We start from the raw sequence: 18520 nt of genomic DNA, 5'->3' as shown, positions 1-18520 counted from the left end.
AAATTGACGAATTTTATTTGTCAATACGCAATAACTAGCTTATAGATTACAAAATAAAACCCAAGTTAGATTTTTGCGCTGATTAAAGTTATGATTTGCACTTTCTTTCTGCAAAGTCATCCTGGGTTTTCTGATTTACTTCCGCTTTAAAAATTTTATTTGTCATGATACTTTAATAGTTTCTTCCTCATCATTTCCATGAATTTTTTATTGTCCATAAGCACATTGTGTAGGTCTTCAAACAATAATACTTTTTTCTTGTCAGTTTCTGTTTCAGTTGGCAGTATTGCATATGAAGATTTTATTGGAAAACATTATTTCTCCCTGTGTTTGAATGGAATATTATAACCTTGGATCGAAAAAAAAGAACCCATTTGTTTTAGAAGAGGTACCTAGAGTACTGCATTAACGGATAAGTTGGCCAGCACAAAATAGGATTCAAAAGGCCAAAATAAATACACAGATATTGAAAATGAAGAACCCAATATATATATTTCGTTTAAATATCTTCGGTATTATAACGACTGTTTCATTATTCATAGCTTTATACTCACATGCACGAAATATAAACACATTTCCTTGCAGGAATTTTCCTTCCTTGTCCTTATTTAATTGCTTTAAGATTACGTCACCTTTAAGACAACATGCAAAATAACATTGACACTTCAAGATATGGTGATGTTTATTGTTTATTGGTGATTTCCTGAAAGTCATAGTTAACACAATGTTAGTTAACAATTGCGTTAAATTGCTTTTGATCAACACAGTTTAACCACTGTGTAAGCTAATCACCTTATTAGGATTTAACACATTGTTATCCTAACTACTGTGTTAAATTTAAAAACCTTTTGAAAAACCGGACCCTGGTGATTTCCTGAAAGTCATAGGATGTTTTGAAAGCATCCTTTTAACTTTAACAAGAACACTATCAAAACATTTATTCTGCTTAAAAATATGGATCAGTTTCCTTTGAAGAATCTTAATGCTAAGAGATTTTGGAATGGAAAGCTGGAACTAAAAATATCTATACTGAGTTGGAAAAAAATCGGAATTTAATCTTTATTTAGAGATTTATCAAAAATGAACCTAAATAGGAGAGGAAACTCCAGGCCTACATTTATTAAAGCTCCACACAGTTCACTTAAGGTGCCAAATGGAAATATCGGCGAATTTTTTAGATGGAAAATACATTCTTTACAAGGATGGACGATTCTTTTTAGGACTTAACCATTATCGGACAAATGTAATGTGGTTCAAAACTGCATGTTGAGGACGATTAGATTTCTTATTAGACTTGTCACGTGATGTGGCAGTCACATGATTCTAGCAAATATACCTGCAGTATTGAGTTCATTTTTAAATTCCAATATTGCAAGTTTAATTTCTGACTATTTTTAACACTTTTGTAGTTTGTGAGAAGTGCTGCGAACCTATATATATTCTACTATCTAATTGCTAAAATGTCATTTGTTAGACCGCATGTGGAATATTTTGCTACTCAACTACATTGAATATAGATAAAATTAATTCATTTGCAAGAATTCATCAGGTTTGCAGCACTTTTCATATATTTTTATACTTCTTAAGTTTATGTGTAAAAGCTTGTCATGATCCATCGAGGGTATGCCCTTGCAATATATCGATTTCACGCCCTTCTATTTCCCTTCAATGAATCTGTATACGAATATACGGAAATATTCCTTACTATTGCATGCATTTTGTCCTTGTTTAAATCCCACACAGCAAAATATAAAGAGTATCACTGATCACAATGCACTTCCCAATGTGACGTCATATCGTAAAATTTGACGTAGTTCGTATACAGTGAGATGCGGATCAAGTTTTATTTTATACAATAAAAAATGTATTTTGTAATCAAATATAAAATTATTTGTAGATATAAAATATGCCATTAACTTCAATGCGATGTCTGTTTTATGATTTTATTCATATACTTTCCGTACATTCCCTAGTCAAGTAAATATTGAAGTAGTTAAAAGCTATCCGACAGTTTAAAATAGTAAATCGTTTCGTTTGTGGTATTTTGGAGCACTGATATTTTTGTGTGATGTCATACAGAAAGTGTAAGAACCTAACATGGTGTCAGTTCCATAGATATAAATGTCGGATGACCGATGATTTTGATACAATATTCAAAAAAAATGATCAGAAATTATTCCTCACTTTTGCTTGCTCCAACTCAATGTTGTTTACTTAACTTTCAACTTGAAAATAAAAGATACGTGACCTTCGCATCGCTGAAATTGATGCAAATTGATGAAAATAACTACCACGCGATAGATACAAACTTTGCTTTTCCATCAATTACATTTCTTGCTTTACAGTGCAAATGAGTTGTCAAAACTTCGCTTTATACATACTTCACATAAATTCTTTTGTTTTATATGTATGATATTTATCTTAAAAGAATCACATGATTTTGACTCATTATGTATCTTTAATTAAGAAGTGTTGACTATCTTCACAAATCATATTTTTTGACCATTTGAACATTTATAATTAGATGCATCTCTTTTAAGTCATATAAACCTTAATAGAATAAGGATATAATTATTCTACAGGTGTTTTTCTTCTTTATGCTTTCACTTCCCTGCCTAGAATAAATGACTTGAGATCACTTCTCGGCATAAATTAATGATCTCAGATCATTAGACTTTCGGGTCATTATTTGTCTGTATACCAGCTCTAGTTAGTGTTTTAATAATGTTTACGTAACAATAGTTCTACAATTGTTCCAGCAGATTCACTATAGAGGATTTAGTTGCTGTATCACGTTTTCTAACTACTCGTGCGTGCTGGAGAAGTACAAGAACTGTTGTACTATGAACTGGTTCGGGTAACTATAGACTAAACATCATACGCTCCATCATATTGTGTAGTTCGGCTGAGGTTCATGTGAACAAGTCCTGGCCAGAACTGAGTAGAAATATATCATTGGCCATTGGAAACTTAAACAACATTGCTATGTTTATCTGTCAAATATACAAATAATACACTAATTAAAGAGTTGATTTAATTTTTGATTATTTGCAGAAAACTGATTTTGTTTAGTTTTTTTGCGCGCATCATGGAATATGCCAGCAGAGCAATTGCTATTCATGACGCCATGTTCACTGAATAACGTTGTTTATTTCTTTAAATAATTGATGTATTTTTCCAAGAAATACTCAGGGGCAACTAGCATAAAAAGAAGGTCATTGACCTAGTTATTTTGAAAATGAATAATTATAACACTTAAATCATGAGTCTACAATGTACAATAGGCTACTTGGTTTATCATTCTTATCAGTGGATTTTCTTGTCATCTGAGTAATGTCATCTTCAAGGATAAATAGCACCAAAAAAAAACTACATGTATACTTTTTAAGTAATTTGTTTTTAGAAATAACATACGGTGAAATCACTCATTTTTAATTGGAGTTTAATTTTCGTTGTTTTGTAGGTACGAAGAGACCCACGAATTCATGTTCACCACGTAATGTAAAATTTCATATCCATAACTACTAAACAATTCTTCATCCACAAAATCTAATCCTTATGAACCAATATTTTTCCCACTCAAACCGCGAACAATTGACTGCACGAAAATATGTAATTTTACAGTAAACAACAAATTCCTGAAATATGAAGAAATCGTAAAATTATTTGGTCACCAAGTAAAGGACGCTGTGGTAACTGTAACAAAACAAAATATTATAATTAACTATAGTTTACTGTTGGTATCTATAGTAAATCATTGTTTCAAAGTTTTTACTATAATTAATCAAAGTGTCAAAATTTTCACTATTAATAGTAAATCAAAGTATCTAGGTTTTCACTATATTAAATTCAAGTTTCAAAGTTTTCACTACAGTAAATCAAATTTTCAAAGCTTTTACCATAGTGAATTAAAGTTTCAAAGTTTTTACTTTAGTTTTCAAAGTATCAGTTTTCACTATAGATTTTCAAAGTATCAACATTTTCAATATTGTTTTTCATAGTATCAAAATTTTCAATATTGTTTTTCAAAGTATCAAAATTAATACTACAGTTTATATAAATATTATATATCTAACAAGGTTAAGGAAGTTTCAGTGAATCATCTAATTTTTTTTTTTTGGGGGGGGGGGGGTTACAAGTCTCTGAAACGCTTTTAAATTTTGAATACGAACTACCACATATTGTCTAGAATGGGAATTAAAAAGAATACTATTATTGTATAAAGTGAAATATGAAGATAACGAACAGTATTCAATCTCGAAAGTCCAACGAAACGATACAAATTAGGAGCAGAGCAAATACGGACCTCAAAATTTAGAGGTGGGATCAGGTGCCATGGAGGAAAGTTTCCACTATCTCAAATAAGAATGTCAAAATTTTTCCTATGGTTAATTAAAGTATCAAAATGTTTGCTTTAGTGAATCAAAGTTTCAAAATGTTCATTATAGTCAATCAAAGTATCAACGTTTTCACTACAGTCAATCAAAGTATCAAAGTTTTTCTATAGTAATTCAAAGTTTTCACTAAAGTAAATCAAAATTTCAAAGTTTTCACTATAGTAAATCAAAGTTTCAAAGTTTTTACTAAAGTAAATCAAAGTGATAACTTTGACACTATAGTAAACTATAGTTAACTATTGTCAACTATAGTTTATCAAAGTATTTCATGTTAGGGAGTTTCTATAGAAATCAGGACAAGTGTAATGACGAAGAAATCAGTATCCACTCTGGTAGACATTATTCAGTATATCTATATAGACAAAAATCTATGGCATATATTGCTGATTTCTGTAAACAAAATTTGCTTTTTGTGCTATTAAATTTTGAATAAAACAAATCTAAAATAAATCCTTGGTCCAAGAAGTATATATCTGAAAAAAGGTTTTATCCATATGCACTGTCATGTGTATGGTTTCACCTCACTTAATGCATATATGAGAAGATGAATTAATGTAATATTTGCCAAACCTCGTCTTAAGTTTTACAGAATTGTTTGATTCATTTCTCACAAGCACCTTACTCCCTTCTTTGATCCTTCCTTAAAATAACGTGTTTAACCATTATTACATATCAGATAAGGGGAATTATCAAAGATTTAATTGCAATGGTTAAAGTTCGCTTTATTAAAATAAATATTTCCGAAACAAGAGGTCAATGGATCACAAGGCTCACATAAGTAACTATGGCCCTGCTATTCTTCATTGTATTTTCCCTATATATTCCTCTGTAAATTTTGATCACATTGCAGCCTTACCTCGGGGTCATGATTTGAACACACTTGAATCTACACTAGCTGAGAATGCTTCCATATCAATATGGTTTATTATAGCTCTACTGTTCTTGAAAAAAAGATTACTAGAGTTCTTTCAATATATTCCTATTCTTATATTCCTATTTAAAACTTTGATCTCCTGTTGAGGCCCAATGCTTTCCCCAGTTTCATGATTTGAACAAACCCGAATCTACACGATGTATTGAAGTTCTCTGACCCACTGATTCTCGAGGTAAAATTTTCTTTTTAAAGATGTCACCATATTTTCATTAATTCTTAAATATCTCCTCTTGAATGAGTGAGTGGCCCTTCATTTGAAGGGATGATAGATGTTCATAGATGTAAATACCTTTGACCCAAACATGTTGTGCGGCATGTTTGGTTGAAATATGTCCCTTGGTTATTGAGGAAAAGTCGATAATATTAAAAGTGTACAGAAAGATGGACAGACGAACACAAAAGAAAATTCGAAAAACCTCACGTGAGCTTTCAGCTCGTGAAAGCTAAAAATAACGAAATAGCCTTTGCAGTTAAAAATCAAAATCGAAGCATTGAATTGACTGAAGAAGGATAAAATATTTTGGATTATACTTAGATACCAAGATTGCATTTTCTAATACTTGAGATATTGATTGGTGTATTATAATCCTACGGGTTTGACTACATACAAGTATTATTATAAAAAGTAAATTACTACGATATTATAGCGTTCAAAGTTCTCGTAGAAATGAGATCAGTAAATTATACAAATTAAGTGTCCATTAACATAAAAAAGGAGTGGTCTACGATATAATATAGTTCACAGTTCCACTTAATCAGATCAGTTTATAGTCACATTTAACATTCATTAGCACTAGATTTAAATAATCAAGTCAAGAAAGAATTGGGAAAAGAGTTTAATTATGAAACATATACTAAACAAAACAATTTCTTTTTATCTAAGTTCAAAATATTGTTTTGTTAAAAACAAATCACATCCAGATGAGGGGGCGTATAAAAAATCAGCCACAAGATTATATGATCGACGTGTATCTGATGAAAGGAAACGGTTTGTTAAAATTACTGATCGATATGGTGCTCAATATTTTAAATTATTTTTATAAATTATATATTTCTATTATGTTACTGACCTCATAACATACATTCTGATCTTGTAAAGGCCTTCAGGGGGAAAATTCTTTACACAATTAGTTTGTGGCTTAAAACTAGGCATTGTTTCGTCCTGAGCAGATTTCGATTTCACATCCTTGATGACTCCATGAAACTGCACAAACTAATTATGTAACTTTTAAAATCACAAGCATGTCATTATGTACTGAGGGCAAATATGACCCATGGTAATTTTTATTTAACAATAATCAGGAAAGATCGTGCATTATACGTTTTGAAGGACATACACTGCCTTGTAAAGAATTTACACATATTTGAAATGTTAAGAGGACAGAGAATAGATAAAAAAAAGATGTAAAAGCCCTAATTACAGTGTTGACGTTCCCATCCAGTACTTACAAAATGATTTTAATCTTAAATTCACAAATACTGGGCACAAATTGTCATGAAAAGAATAATTTCGCCTTCGAGAGCTGTACATATTGCAATAATAAACTTCATACTTTATCTGATAAGCGTTTCAATTTATAAAATACTCTGAGACGTTTATATTCTTACACATGTATCAGTATGGAAGATAATCATAATAGGACAATTATTTCAAGTGAAATATAGGTTTTGATCCTTAACTTTCAAGAAACTTGTCAACAGTTCCTTGCTTTAAGCAAAATACATGTATTACTACATGCAGTTTAAATGTTGACAAGAATAGAAACTGAAAGTTTTTGTGAAAGGCAAGATTTCGAATTATACCACATTCAGATTAAAAAGATTCACTGTACTATCTTCTTTGAATCCCAGTAATTTATTCAAAAAGTTGTTGAATTAGATAACAACAAATATACAGTAATCCTATTCTCACCCAATACAATAATGTGGATTTTGAATTACTTTTAAAAGATCAAAACAAAAGTCAGTAACTGTGAAAATCACTTACATCTGGTATTGTCATTTCATGGAAAGAACATAATTTACACGTACTTAGGGCCTTTCTTGGACCTTTGAATTTCTAAAAATCAAAACTGCTAAATTATAGTTGAAAACACATTGAATATCGTTTGAATCCTCGATGCCTGCATATGTATTGAAAATCACAAAACTTATCTTGCAAGTCCATATATTATATATCATTCCTCTAAAAATGACGAAAAGTTAAGCTTTTTTTTTTTTTTAAATATTCTGAATCGAGCACAGCTTTCTGATTCAAATTGTCCAATTATATAATGAAAGAACTGTATCTGAAGTCTGTTTTTGTTTTTTTTTTTTATCAAGAGATGGGCTCATATTTTAATTCTTTGCTGAAGTTACTCGAATACATTCGGGTTTTTTAATATCAGAACATTTCTTTTTTATCAAATCAGGACTTTCATTGGAAATTTGTTATAAAGACATTGAAAACACTAATTCTCAAATATATATTTATGTTTGAAAGGGGAAATTGGTTCTTGGTCACTTAATTGATATATGGGCATGACCATTTTACGGATAAAGTGAGTCTAGCTTTTTATGTTTCTTTGGAGTTTGAGAGCTGATTATAACATCCTAGATATTTATTTTTAGACTTGGGAAGAGTTTTACGGTCATGGAAAAAATAGAAAATGAAAAGACTAACCAAAAAAAAAAGAAAAGAAAGAAATAAACATTACAATTAGAGCAGAGCTACATGTAACACTGACCCCTTCAAACATCAGAGACGGGATCAGGTGTCATATATGGAGGGATAAGCATATTCTGTCGACAGATCACGCTTGCCTTGACCTCATTGCCACGATCAGTTTAACGAAGAATTCCGTAAACAATTCGGTATGAAAATAACGAATTCACAATGGTATGTACTATTTAATGACACTTAGTATTTGAAAATTGTTCTTGTACAGAAAAAAAAATTTGTGAAATGTTGACATTAAACGAAATTGTTTATTCCTTGCACAGTCAAGCAGTCGTCAGCAGCCTGTCTCTTTTTAAAAATTGTTCGAACGTAGAACATGCACTTGTGTATCGAATCAACTTAAATACATGTATGTCATCTGCAGGTCATAATGATATATAGCTATCCAGGTGAAGTGGAGGATAGAAAAGTTTATTCATTACGTTTATCATAAACTTTAGCTGTTGGTCTGCCATCAATGTCTTCTTTCTAAAAGATCTAAATGTCAGACTCGGTGGTGTCTTTTATCAAGTTCAATAGATAACATGTTTATTGGCCATAGTAAGAGATATTTTTATTATCACTTGCAGTGGTTTATATTTCAAAATTTAGATATGTCGATGATATTTTATCAATTAACGATATTAATTGTCATTCCTAAGTCGATTCGTCAACTTCCCTTCTTTACGTAGCAATATACCATTATCATCTGAATATGAGTTATGTCTCCCAGTTGATTTGATACACGAGAGCATGTTTGTATAAACGAACAAATTCCAAAACGAGACAAGCTACTGAAAAATAAGTTGATGTTACAAGAATATCAACAGTTTCATTTAAAAATCAACATTTCAAAAATTCTATGGTCGATAGAATTACGTTGTCAGCATTTACAGTATGTCGTTAAGTCGAATGTCGGTTGACATTTTTCATACAAAATTTCCAGGCCATTATTTTCACAATTATTACCCATGGAATTCTTTTATGCTAATTTTGTCATCATACATAAACATCTAGCTGTCTGTCAAACAATCTATCCGTCTTTGGTTTCTCTTACGTATGTAAATATCTCAAAACAGCTAAGGATTCAGACTTAAATATGTTGAGTGATAAACTTTATGCTTTGAAACGATTTTCCTAGTTCCATAAGTGTATTTTCACATCAATTTCAGTGCAAACCTCAGAGAAGAACCATGACAAAGTTAACAAAATGCCATAAGGGAAGGGTTAACATTTTATAAATTATTTATTTTTCAATAATTGATGCATCTAAAGTAAAGATAAAAACGTTTCAAATACACATGTTTATGCAATATCATTAAATAATTTTGTAGATTGCGTGACAAAAACATCGATCACTTTTCGTTATCTTCCTCTTATCACTTGGGATATATCTTGAAAATATTCATTAATCATATTATTCAAATTTAAATACAAACTGGTAGAATCATTATTTGCTTCTGGAAAATAAATCTTGAAAATTTTGTTAAAAAATTGCTTGAATTGTTTAGATAAAGCTTAATTTAATCACAGCTTAATGTACAATTCACAATACTTGGAAAATGACTAGAAGTATTAAAATAATATATTTGTGAAATACACATAATTGATTTTTTTAAGTAACAATAAATAATGTAAATTGATTCAAATTAAGTAAGTGTAATTGTGAGATATTATATTCAAATATAAATGATCAATTTATTTATTTTTTTGTTAAAGATGACACATATTATTTACAAAGAATTCAACACTTATCCATAGGTAATTAAAACAAAACAGTATACATTAAATGGATTATAATTTGCATATCCTTAAATATTTACATTTCTAACTGTTTTCTTTGTAATAATTCTTCCAAATTTAGGTGAGTTGATTTCTTGATAATTAAACCTAAATGTAAATTTCGCCAAGTGAAAGGTCGGGAGCCTTATGTGCATGTCAATCTCGCGCACCTGTCTTTGTGCCTGATGTCAGTGGACGGGGACTATTGAAATTAACATGGGGTGCCTCATGTATTTTAAATCTATTGCATAAATTGGCGTTTCAAAGAAGAAACAATGTAAATGTTGTGATGCATAACACTGTATACTTGAAACATTGTCAATTATAACTAGGTCTTGATATTTGAACTGCTGTGTCCAGCCAGTACGTCTTTATTGCCCCATTACCCTGAAATAAAAAAAAAATTATTTAAATTGTTTTAAACACTGAGATAGAATATATAGCACTGAAAAATTAATTTTTTTCTTCAATAAGAAAAATGACAAACAAGATATACCAATATCATTCATACTAAGCTAAGACATTATTGTATACTAAACTATGATTTATGTAAACGAAATATTATTAATAGTCATTCGTGTTCATGCGGAAAACGCGAGGATGTGTACCATTTCTCTTATGCATGCAAAAATTATTCCAATGCTAGAAATACTCTTTTCAATCGCTTGTTCATGCTTGAATTGGTCACTTTTGATTTAAACCTATTACTATGTGGTGATGAAAATTTGCATTTACAGATAATATTAGTATTTTTGCTGCTGTTCATAAATTTATTGATGAAACATGTAGATTTTCTTAGTTGATATGTTAAATTTTATTTGTATCATTTGTATTACTTTTCTTTAATTTGCATGACATATTGTATTATATAAGGAGAGGAACTAGTAAGTTATTTTAGAACTTGTTTCCAATTCTTTTGATTTAATCAATAAAATATGTTCAAAACAAAAACAAACAAGATCAAAGTAATGGGGAAAAATTCAAAATTTAAACTCTGTAGACATTTTGTAAAGGATTCTGATAAATAATGATACATATCCTGGGAATTGATGAACTTATGCATATAAAGGAAAGTTTCCGCACCGGTTCATATGCTAGACAACAAACAACTTACATGTGACATCATTAATGATTGAAGTATTAATGCATATTGTTAAACTCATTGTTTAAAATCTTAAAGCGCATTGTATTTTTTATTGATGCAAAAAGTATTTCATAACATATTTGTTCCAACAAAATTCGTCTACATATGTAACGATAGGTCTACAATTGAGCAAAGTTTTAGAAAATTTTTGTCCTTTTGGTTTGTACTGTACACCAGCTCACTCTGCATAGACAAAATTTGAGGCAAAAACAATCCTTAATTAAAGCATAAGATATTTCCATCGTTTTGTTTTAATATATACATTTTAAAAAATCTATTGGATAGATATAAACACACCATATTAACAACATTGCTTATTTCTTTTATGTTCTTCCACTCAAAATATGAATCATCTCAGAAAGGTGTATCTTTTCGGAACTATCCTTCGCTCTATTCTAATATTAATCTCTTTCATTCGCTGTCCCCCTGGCAGCTGATTGATTAAAAGCAAACAACATATACTCGACATCAGGTAAAGATGTATTATACTATTATACAGGGGTTTCTCAAAAAAAAAAAAAATGACAAAGCACCGTGCAATCAAATTCCAGTAGGTAGAACAGTTACTAATAACTGCACCCATGCTATCCTTATCTGCAGATCTTCTATTCATAGCCAATTATCTTTGATTTGACTCGCCCCTTAATAACCAGCTTAAAAATATTGGCCAGTAAGCAAAGGGCATTTTTTAATGCCGATGGTAATGTTCGATTCAATGATGAGCAAAAAAAAACCAAAGCTATTGAAATGATTTGTAACTCAAAAATTGAAACAAAAAGGAAGTTACGTAAGAAATATGATATCCATTTTAGCGTTTCATTGGGATATGACGTCACGTACCAACTGTTATATCCAATGAAACTTGAAATAATATATATTATACATTTTATATATTTATATTTTGATTTGTGTTCTTACTGAGCTTCCATACTTATGTATTGCAAGAGAGTCTGTTCACGTAACCAACTTCATGTCAACTAATGCAGGTGTATTTTTATCAGGATTTAAATTTTTCTTACTTTGATCATGACATTCCCTCTTTCCAAAACTGCAAAATGTCCAGAATCTTTAATCATTTGGTACGTACTGTTGCTTATATGAATTTTACCTCCTGCAGAAAGGCATAAAATGAAATCATTAAACAAGCGACTGCAACCGACAAGAATAAGGTATTATTGTCTACATTGTACATTATCTACTTGTCTAATTCATCAAAACAAATTATCTTAAGAGGAACATATCAGTTTCTTCTCTCAACAACTGAAAATTTCACAAACCTCTTCCGGTAGATTTTAATGTTTTCGCCGTGTTAACTGTTTGTCCGAATAAACAATATCTTGGCATCTTCAGACCAAGGACTCCAGCTGTACAGGGACCTATATGTAAAATTAAAAGTAAATATTAAAAAAAAGTTATCTATATGTATTAGCTTCATTTTGTTTGAAAGTTACTGTAGATAATCCAAAAGGAGAAACATGTTAATTCAGAAATGACAAACAATAGCTTTTGTACTTGAAGCAACTATATCAAAACAAAAAATATAATTTTTAATGAATACCATACCTGAATGAATTCCAATACGAATTTTAATTGATTCTTTTCTTTCAAATGTTGTTGGAACACGATATCCTTTCATAATGTTATGAATGTCAAGGGCAAACTTGCAAATATGGAAAGCATGTGCTATGCCATTTTGATCCGGAACTCCACTAGCTACCATGTAGGAGTCTCCCATGGTCTCTATTTTGAGGACCTCGTACTTCTTTGTCTGTTTGTCAAATAACCTTTAAAAAGATTAAAATTTAAAATTAAACTAAAATATACCCTATTTTTTATGAAAGCAAAAGAAAGGTAATTTCCCTACATGTTTATTGATAGATAGTGGATATTTTTTTTAAGAAATCAGAGGTTTTAAGACAAGAACACTGTGACGCAATAAACCTGTTCCTATGTTTCAGTAAAGGAGAGAAATATGTCTAAATATAAGTGTTAGAGTGCTTTGAAATATTTTCTGCACTGTTGGGGAGAAACTGGTATTTCTTTAGAATTGACACCAATCCAAACATAATTGAGACTTACGCATATAAATGATTAAGTAAGTCGATGATCCCTCTTGCTGAATTCCTTGTTCCAATCTCAGTAAAATTTACAATGTCGCTGATGAAAATGGTTACGTATTCAAAGTTTTCAGATGTAACCGCTTGTGCTTCCTTTAACGCTATGACGATTTTCTTCGGTAACATTTGGTATTGGAGGCTTTCTGTTACTGACTTTTCTGCAGCCAACTCTTTGGACTTGGATTTTATTATAACAGCATTATTAGCAATTTTGAATGTCATGTTTTCGATACATACTATATACCATATTGTTAAAATGATGCTTACAATGGTTATAATGAACTGAACAGTGAGGTATACGTTGAACTGGAATTCGGCGTCTTTTCGTATTTCTAACATCTTGCCCGTTAAGATTTTCGACTTGAACTGCTGGATCTCAAAAGCAAAATCGATAAATTGTGTCATATTTTGAAAATATGTTAAACCTACGGATAAACGATCTTCTTTCGGTTTTGTTTTACACGAGTTCAGAAATGATTCAGACCAAGCCGATCTTCTGACTTTCTCGAGATAATCTTCTGTGCTCTGATATGTAGTGGAAAAAGCAGATTTTATTTCAGGACTATAATGTGTGAAAATATTTTTATAACCCATGGCTTCGCCAGTCAGGAACATATAATTCTGCAATGACTCTGATGTAAAGTCACAAGTTGCGTACTGGAATGCTATTCTAGCACGCAAGAGACCAATTACATCTGTCCATTTTACAAGTGATGAAAAAGCCACAATGTCTAGAACGCAATCGTACTCCCCTGGAATATTAACGCCATCAAACATGACGCTCATGAATGCATTAGTGATCTTGGTGTAGAAATGGAGATGATCTTCAACAGAGACTGATCCATTTTCAATCTTCTCCCGTGATAAATGAACTTTTTCATAAACTTCCAGAATTGCGTATGGACTCCCGTTTATGTAAATGGCATGATGATTTAAAGGGATTTTGGCAAAGGCTAGATCTGTGCTCTTTCTTGCATTCTGCATGGTACCCAACAGTAAATTCTTGTCGCCAGGGGTGCTTAAATATGTCGAGGAAATTCCCCTCTCTCTCTGTAGCATTTTGATCAAAGTTGCATACAAATGTGCAATTTCCACCTTGTGAATGGAATCCATTGAAGCTTCTTTAACCTTTGCTGCTTTCAAAAGACTGCTTGTGGCAATAGACATCAGAGATAATACAGGTATCAAAATAATTAAGATCATTTTCCAGTGTTTTGCTATTCTTCTTGAAGAGGAATAGTTGCTGCCCTTCTGCAAAACAACCTCCCGAATGCTTCGAACTGATTGTTGAGAAATGGAATTTATAGACTGGAGTGAATCAATAGACTGGGCTTCGTCACACCGATGAAAGTTTGTCACAACAGACTCCGGATAAATTGAATTACTCGTCATTTTTTCTCTCCAGATTACTGTAAAAAGATAAATTTCATCGTGCCTGCACAATTATTTTTTTAATTAAACTTTCAAAACCAATTTTGATTTTATTCCTTGCCCTCAACATAAGTATGTTTTGATTAAGAGAATTTTTAAATGAATTTTCAGACGAATCTGCTTCCTTTTTCGTTGATCTGTCTCATGAATATTGCATTGAAGCTGCTTATAATATTTGAAAACGGAACGAAGATTTTAATTTTAATGAGTTATGATTTTACATTCACGTAAGAGATTGTTATTGTGTTTTAAAAACAAAATAACAACCTTCGTAAGTACATTTTGGTTATAAATACATAAATTACATTTACATGGAAACTTACCCTTCATCAAACAGAACGAAAGAATGAAAAAAATAATTTTAATTCCACTTAAATACTTCCAAGGTATTTAGAATTAAGACATTATTGATTGATGTTTGATAAACGTTAAAGCATTGCATTATATAATATATGGAGGAAGATGATATAATATGTTTCAGTTTTCTTCCTAACCAGCTTAGTAACATGTTCTTAATTGGATTGATTTTTATTTACACTAAATACTTTTAAAGGTCGTCCAGATTATCATCACCAAGGAAATCATACGTGCCATTTTCCACATTTACTCCATTCTAAATATGTGCAGCGTATATCGTTTTCCTAAAGGGGTGACGTCACAATGGTATTTATGTGAATGTGATTAATTAATTTAAATGAAGCGAATTCACTTATTTAAACAGTGTAGAATATAACTTTGTGTAAAACTTTATAGAAAGAATCCCCCATTATTTGTGGGTGGATATGGTTTTAATGCAGTTATTTGTGTTTTCTTTTCCCGAGCCTTGGCGACATACTTAAATTAATTCAAAGTGACTAGTGATGAAAGAAATGACGATGTAAATTCAGAGAGGTTTGGAACGAAAATAAGGTCTTCAATATGTGCATACCAGATGCAAACTTTTTTACAATGCACAGGAAAGATTCAGTTATAAAGTCCATTTTCAAATTGTTCGAACTGGAAATTTTTAATGAGAATAATCCTTAATTATCTAAATAACAGACCTCCATCCTGAATGTGTGTTTCCAGTATAATGTTTGAATGGGAAATACTTGGCACCTTTGCCCTCATCAGAAGTAAGCAATTTTAAATCTGGGCGAATTGAAGAAAGATAGTAAATAAATGTCTCCCTCCTCTTATGCTTTTGGAGGTCCGTGTTTGCTCTGCTCCCGATTTGTATTGTTTGAATGGACTTTGAGCTTGAATACTTTTCGATGTCCCCATATTTCTGCTTGAACATAAATGTGTTTGGTCGAACTTAAAACTTCGCAAAAGTGTTTACAAATGTGGAGGGCGAATAAAAAACAGGCGAAAATATCGCTGTATACAATACTAGATGGGAAATATTGGAAATTTATGAATGAATGTATGCATCAAATGCATGAAAACGTTTCTGACATATTAAATTCCATATTTTAATTAAGAAATCTAAAGCCCAGCAGTTTGCCGGTATATCGGTACTGGAAAAACGTATTGCAATACATTTTTTGTTAATGAATCGCAATATCGATATTATTGCACAGCCCTATAAATTAGCACAAGCTTGTCATTCACAACTTCCCTTCCTTACTTTTGCATCGAATCTACAAGTAATAAATTTAAAAAAAACCAAATTCATTACTTCCATTGCTTTGTTACAATGATTTACTTCTGGTTATAAAGCGTTATTTAATTGGATATCGTATAGTATATGTTGTCTACGTCACAATATTTTTATTAACTGTTTCATTGCACTCTGGTAGCTATAGGAGTTCAATGTTTAAATAAATCAATTCTTACATTATTCTTTAAATACACTACACGTCTTTAACATATAAAGTATTCTTTTCTTGAAGATAATATAATTATTTATTAGAATGATTAAATTTGACCTGGACAAGAAGCAGACATGGTCAACAAGAACATGTATAAAATACATTTATTTATATTTAAAAAAAAATAAATAAACTTGATCTGCATACATGCCTATGAATCCATCTACTAGTAAAGGGTCTTTCAGAAGCATTAGCAAGTTGTTCATTTAAATTATTGAAATTGAACTTATTGAAATTACTTACACACCTAACTTTAACAAATGACATTGTAGCTTTAAGTCAGAGCATGTATTATAAGTATTTACCACAAGGAAGAAATATATTGTTTGCTTTAAATCCATATATGAGCATTGTATTTCAGCAATGGATAACGATACAGATTACCAGGAGCTATTACAACGAAGATATTTCTATAGTTATCTCAGCAGCACCATTTTCATTGTTCTTTGTGCTTTGATCGGCATCACTGGGAACTCTGTCATTATATTTTTCTACTTTCTTCGCATCAGGGAGAGAGGAGAGCGTTATTTTATTCCGTTACTTGCCATCGTTGACCTTGTGGCGTGTTTTACAAGTCCCCCTTTCTATATCATGGACAACACCTTCTTCTTCAATTACCCGAGTGATACTGCTTGTCGAATTCTCTCATTTCTACAGACGTGTGTTCCTGGAGCGTCAGCTCATATACTTTTGGTTATCTCTATTCAGAGATATCTTCTTGTTTGTAAACTTTTCGGTCCAAAAATGACTCTCATTTGGAAAAGAGTTTTCTTTGGAGTAGTGTGTGGAATTTCTGTGGCTTATTCTGCTCCTCTGCTATGGACAGCTGGTGTTTTAGAGTCAACAGAAATTTTCATGAACCACAATGTGACCATTAAGATTTGTAAATTCTCTGTTGACTCGTCACTAACAATTACCTTGTATTTTGGATTTTTGACTCTTATCATGCTGGTAAACCTATTTTTAACAGCAGGTTTATATGTTCCCGTTTTGAAGCGAGTTAGACGTTCCTTCCTTCAAAGATCCAAGACGACTGAAGCTTACAGAGAAGGGATTGTGGAATCATCATATGCAACGCAAACAACTGAAGCAGAGAATAGTTTCACAGACAGTACAAACGAGGCAAAAGGTGCACAAGTAATACAATGCGAGAGAAAATTGGACATTCCATCAAATAATGTCCAAGAAACTGTTCTTAAATCACCAAACAATGTCTCTGAAATTGGAGTTGAAACAAACGTGGGTGATCGTAAAAGCACAGCAAATAAAAAGTCAAGCACAAAAATGGCGTCCGTGCAGAGAAGAGTGACGTGGATGTTTTTCGTTATAATACTTGCTTATGTCTTTTCTTACATTCCACCTCTTGTCATTTTGATTCTTGTGTACACAATTGAAGATTTTAATTTCATAAACCTTTCAGAAGATCAGACTCTTGCATGGCTTTATTTTTCACGATTTGTGTTTCTAAATCAAATTATCAACCCTTTTATTTACGGTTATTTTGATACAAAATTCAGAAATCAGCTTCTCATTTGTTGTAAGAGAAGAAACACGAAAAAGTTCAACATTATATAGTCTTATTTCTGTTAAAGCACACTGTTAATTGTTAAAGACATATATTACTGATGTTATCAATGTAGAGTAATTGGCTTTGATTTTGAAATAATTGAAATTGTTTTGATATAGAAAACATTTGCCTTCAAAAAACCGATCTCATAAATTTCAAATCAATTGTATGCTGAAAAGTATTTAAAAATGTTGATTTTTTTTTTTTAATTTTTAGCTATGTTCGTGTTATTTTATTTTAAAATCAAGCTGTTTTTTTTCCTGTTTTTAATTAATTTTTCATCCTCTAGTACAGTTTTTAAAGTGAATTTATGGCCCAGTTTTCGTAAAGTTGCAATAATGTCCTTGTTATTGTAAGGGAAGAAAAAATAATGTCTCTTTCAAATTAAATTAGGTGGTCCTATTAATTTATGGCATCTTTTGAATCTCCAGGAAGATAAACCATAAAAAAGAAATATGGACAATTCCTTTAGATTAATGAAATCTTTTCTTAAAATCAAATAGCATCTCATTTAAGCATTGTATTAATTCTTTACTTATACAATGAGGGTTGTCGGAAGATATATATACAAAGTTACCGCAGATTTGTTACAAACTT

General features: G+C 31.0%; 2 protein-coding genes across 2 annotated transcripts; one reads left to right on the top strand and one right to left on the bottom strand.

Annotated features, from left to right (window-relative positions):
* Window positions 1-10129: 10129 nt before the first annotated feature.
* On the bottom strand, window positions 10130-13411 carry LOC133194926 (guanylate cyclase 32E-like). The gene is made up of 5 exons (XM_061330824.1): window positions 13035-13411; window positions 12519-12739; window positions 12233-12331; window positions 11975-12066; window positions 10130-10198 (listed from the first exon to the last, which is right to left on the bottom strand). Exons 1-5 carry the CDS (start codon window positions 13409-13411, stop codon window positions 10130-10132), a joined length of 858 nt encoding a protein of 285 aa, XP_061186808.1.
* A 3305-nt stretch (window positions 13412-16716) lies between these two features.
* LOC133194447 (uncharacterized) lies at window positions 16717-17939 on the top strand. The gene has a single exon (XM_061330403.1). It carries the CDS (start codon window positions 16720-16722, stop codon window positions 17929-17931), a length of 1212 nt encoding a protein of 403 aa, XP_061186387.1. The 5' UTR covers window positions 16717-16719; the 3' UTR covers window positions 17932-17939.
* Window positions 17940-18520: the final 581 nt, after the last annotated feature.

This window comes from Saccostrea echinata, unplaced genomic scaffold (assembly GCF_033153115.1).
Source record: "Saccostrea echinata isolate AGI-Se365-2 ecotype Australia unplaced genomic scaffold, CSIRO_AGI_Sech_v1 ptg000029l, whole genome shotgun sequence".
Taxonomy (NCBI): domain Eukaryota; kingdom Metazoa; phylum Mollusca; class Bivalvia; order Ostreida; family Ostreidae; genus Saccostrea; species Saccostrea echinata.
Note: the sequence above shows the minus strand (reverse complement) of the source record. Positions and strands in the feature narration are given on the sequence as shown.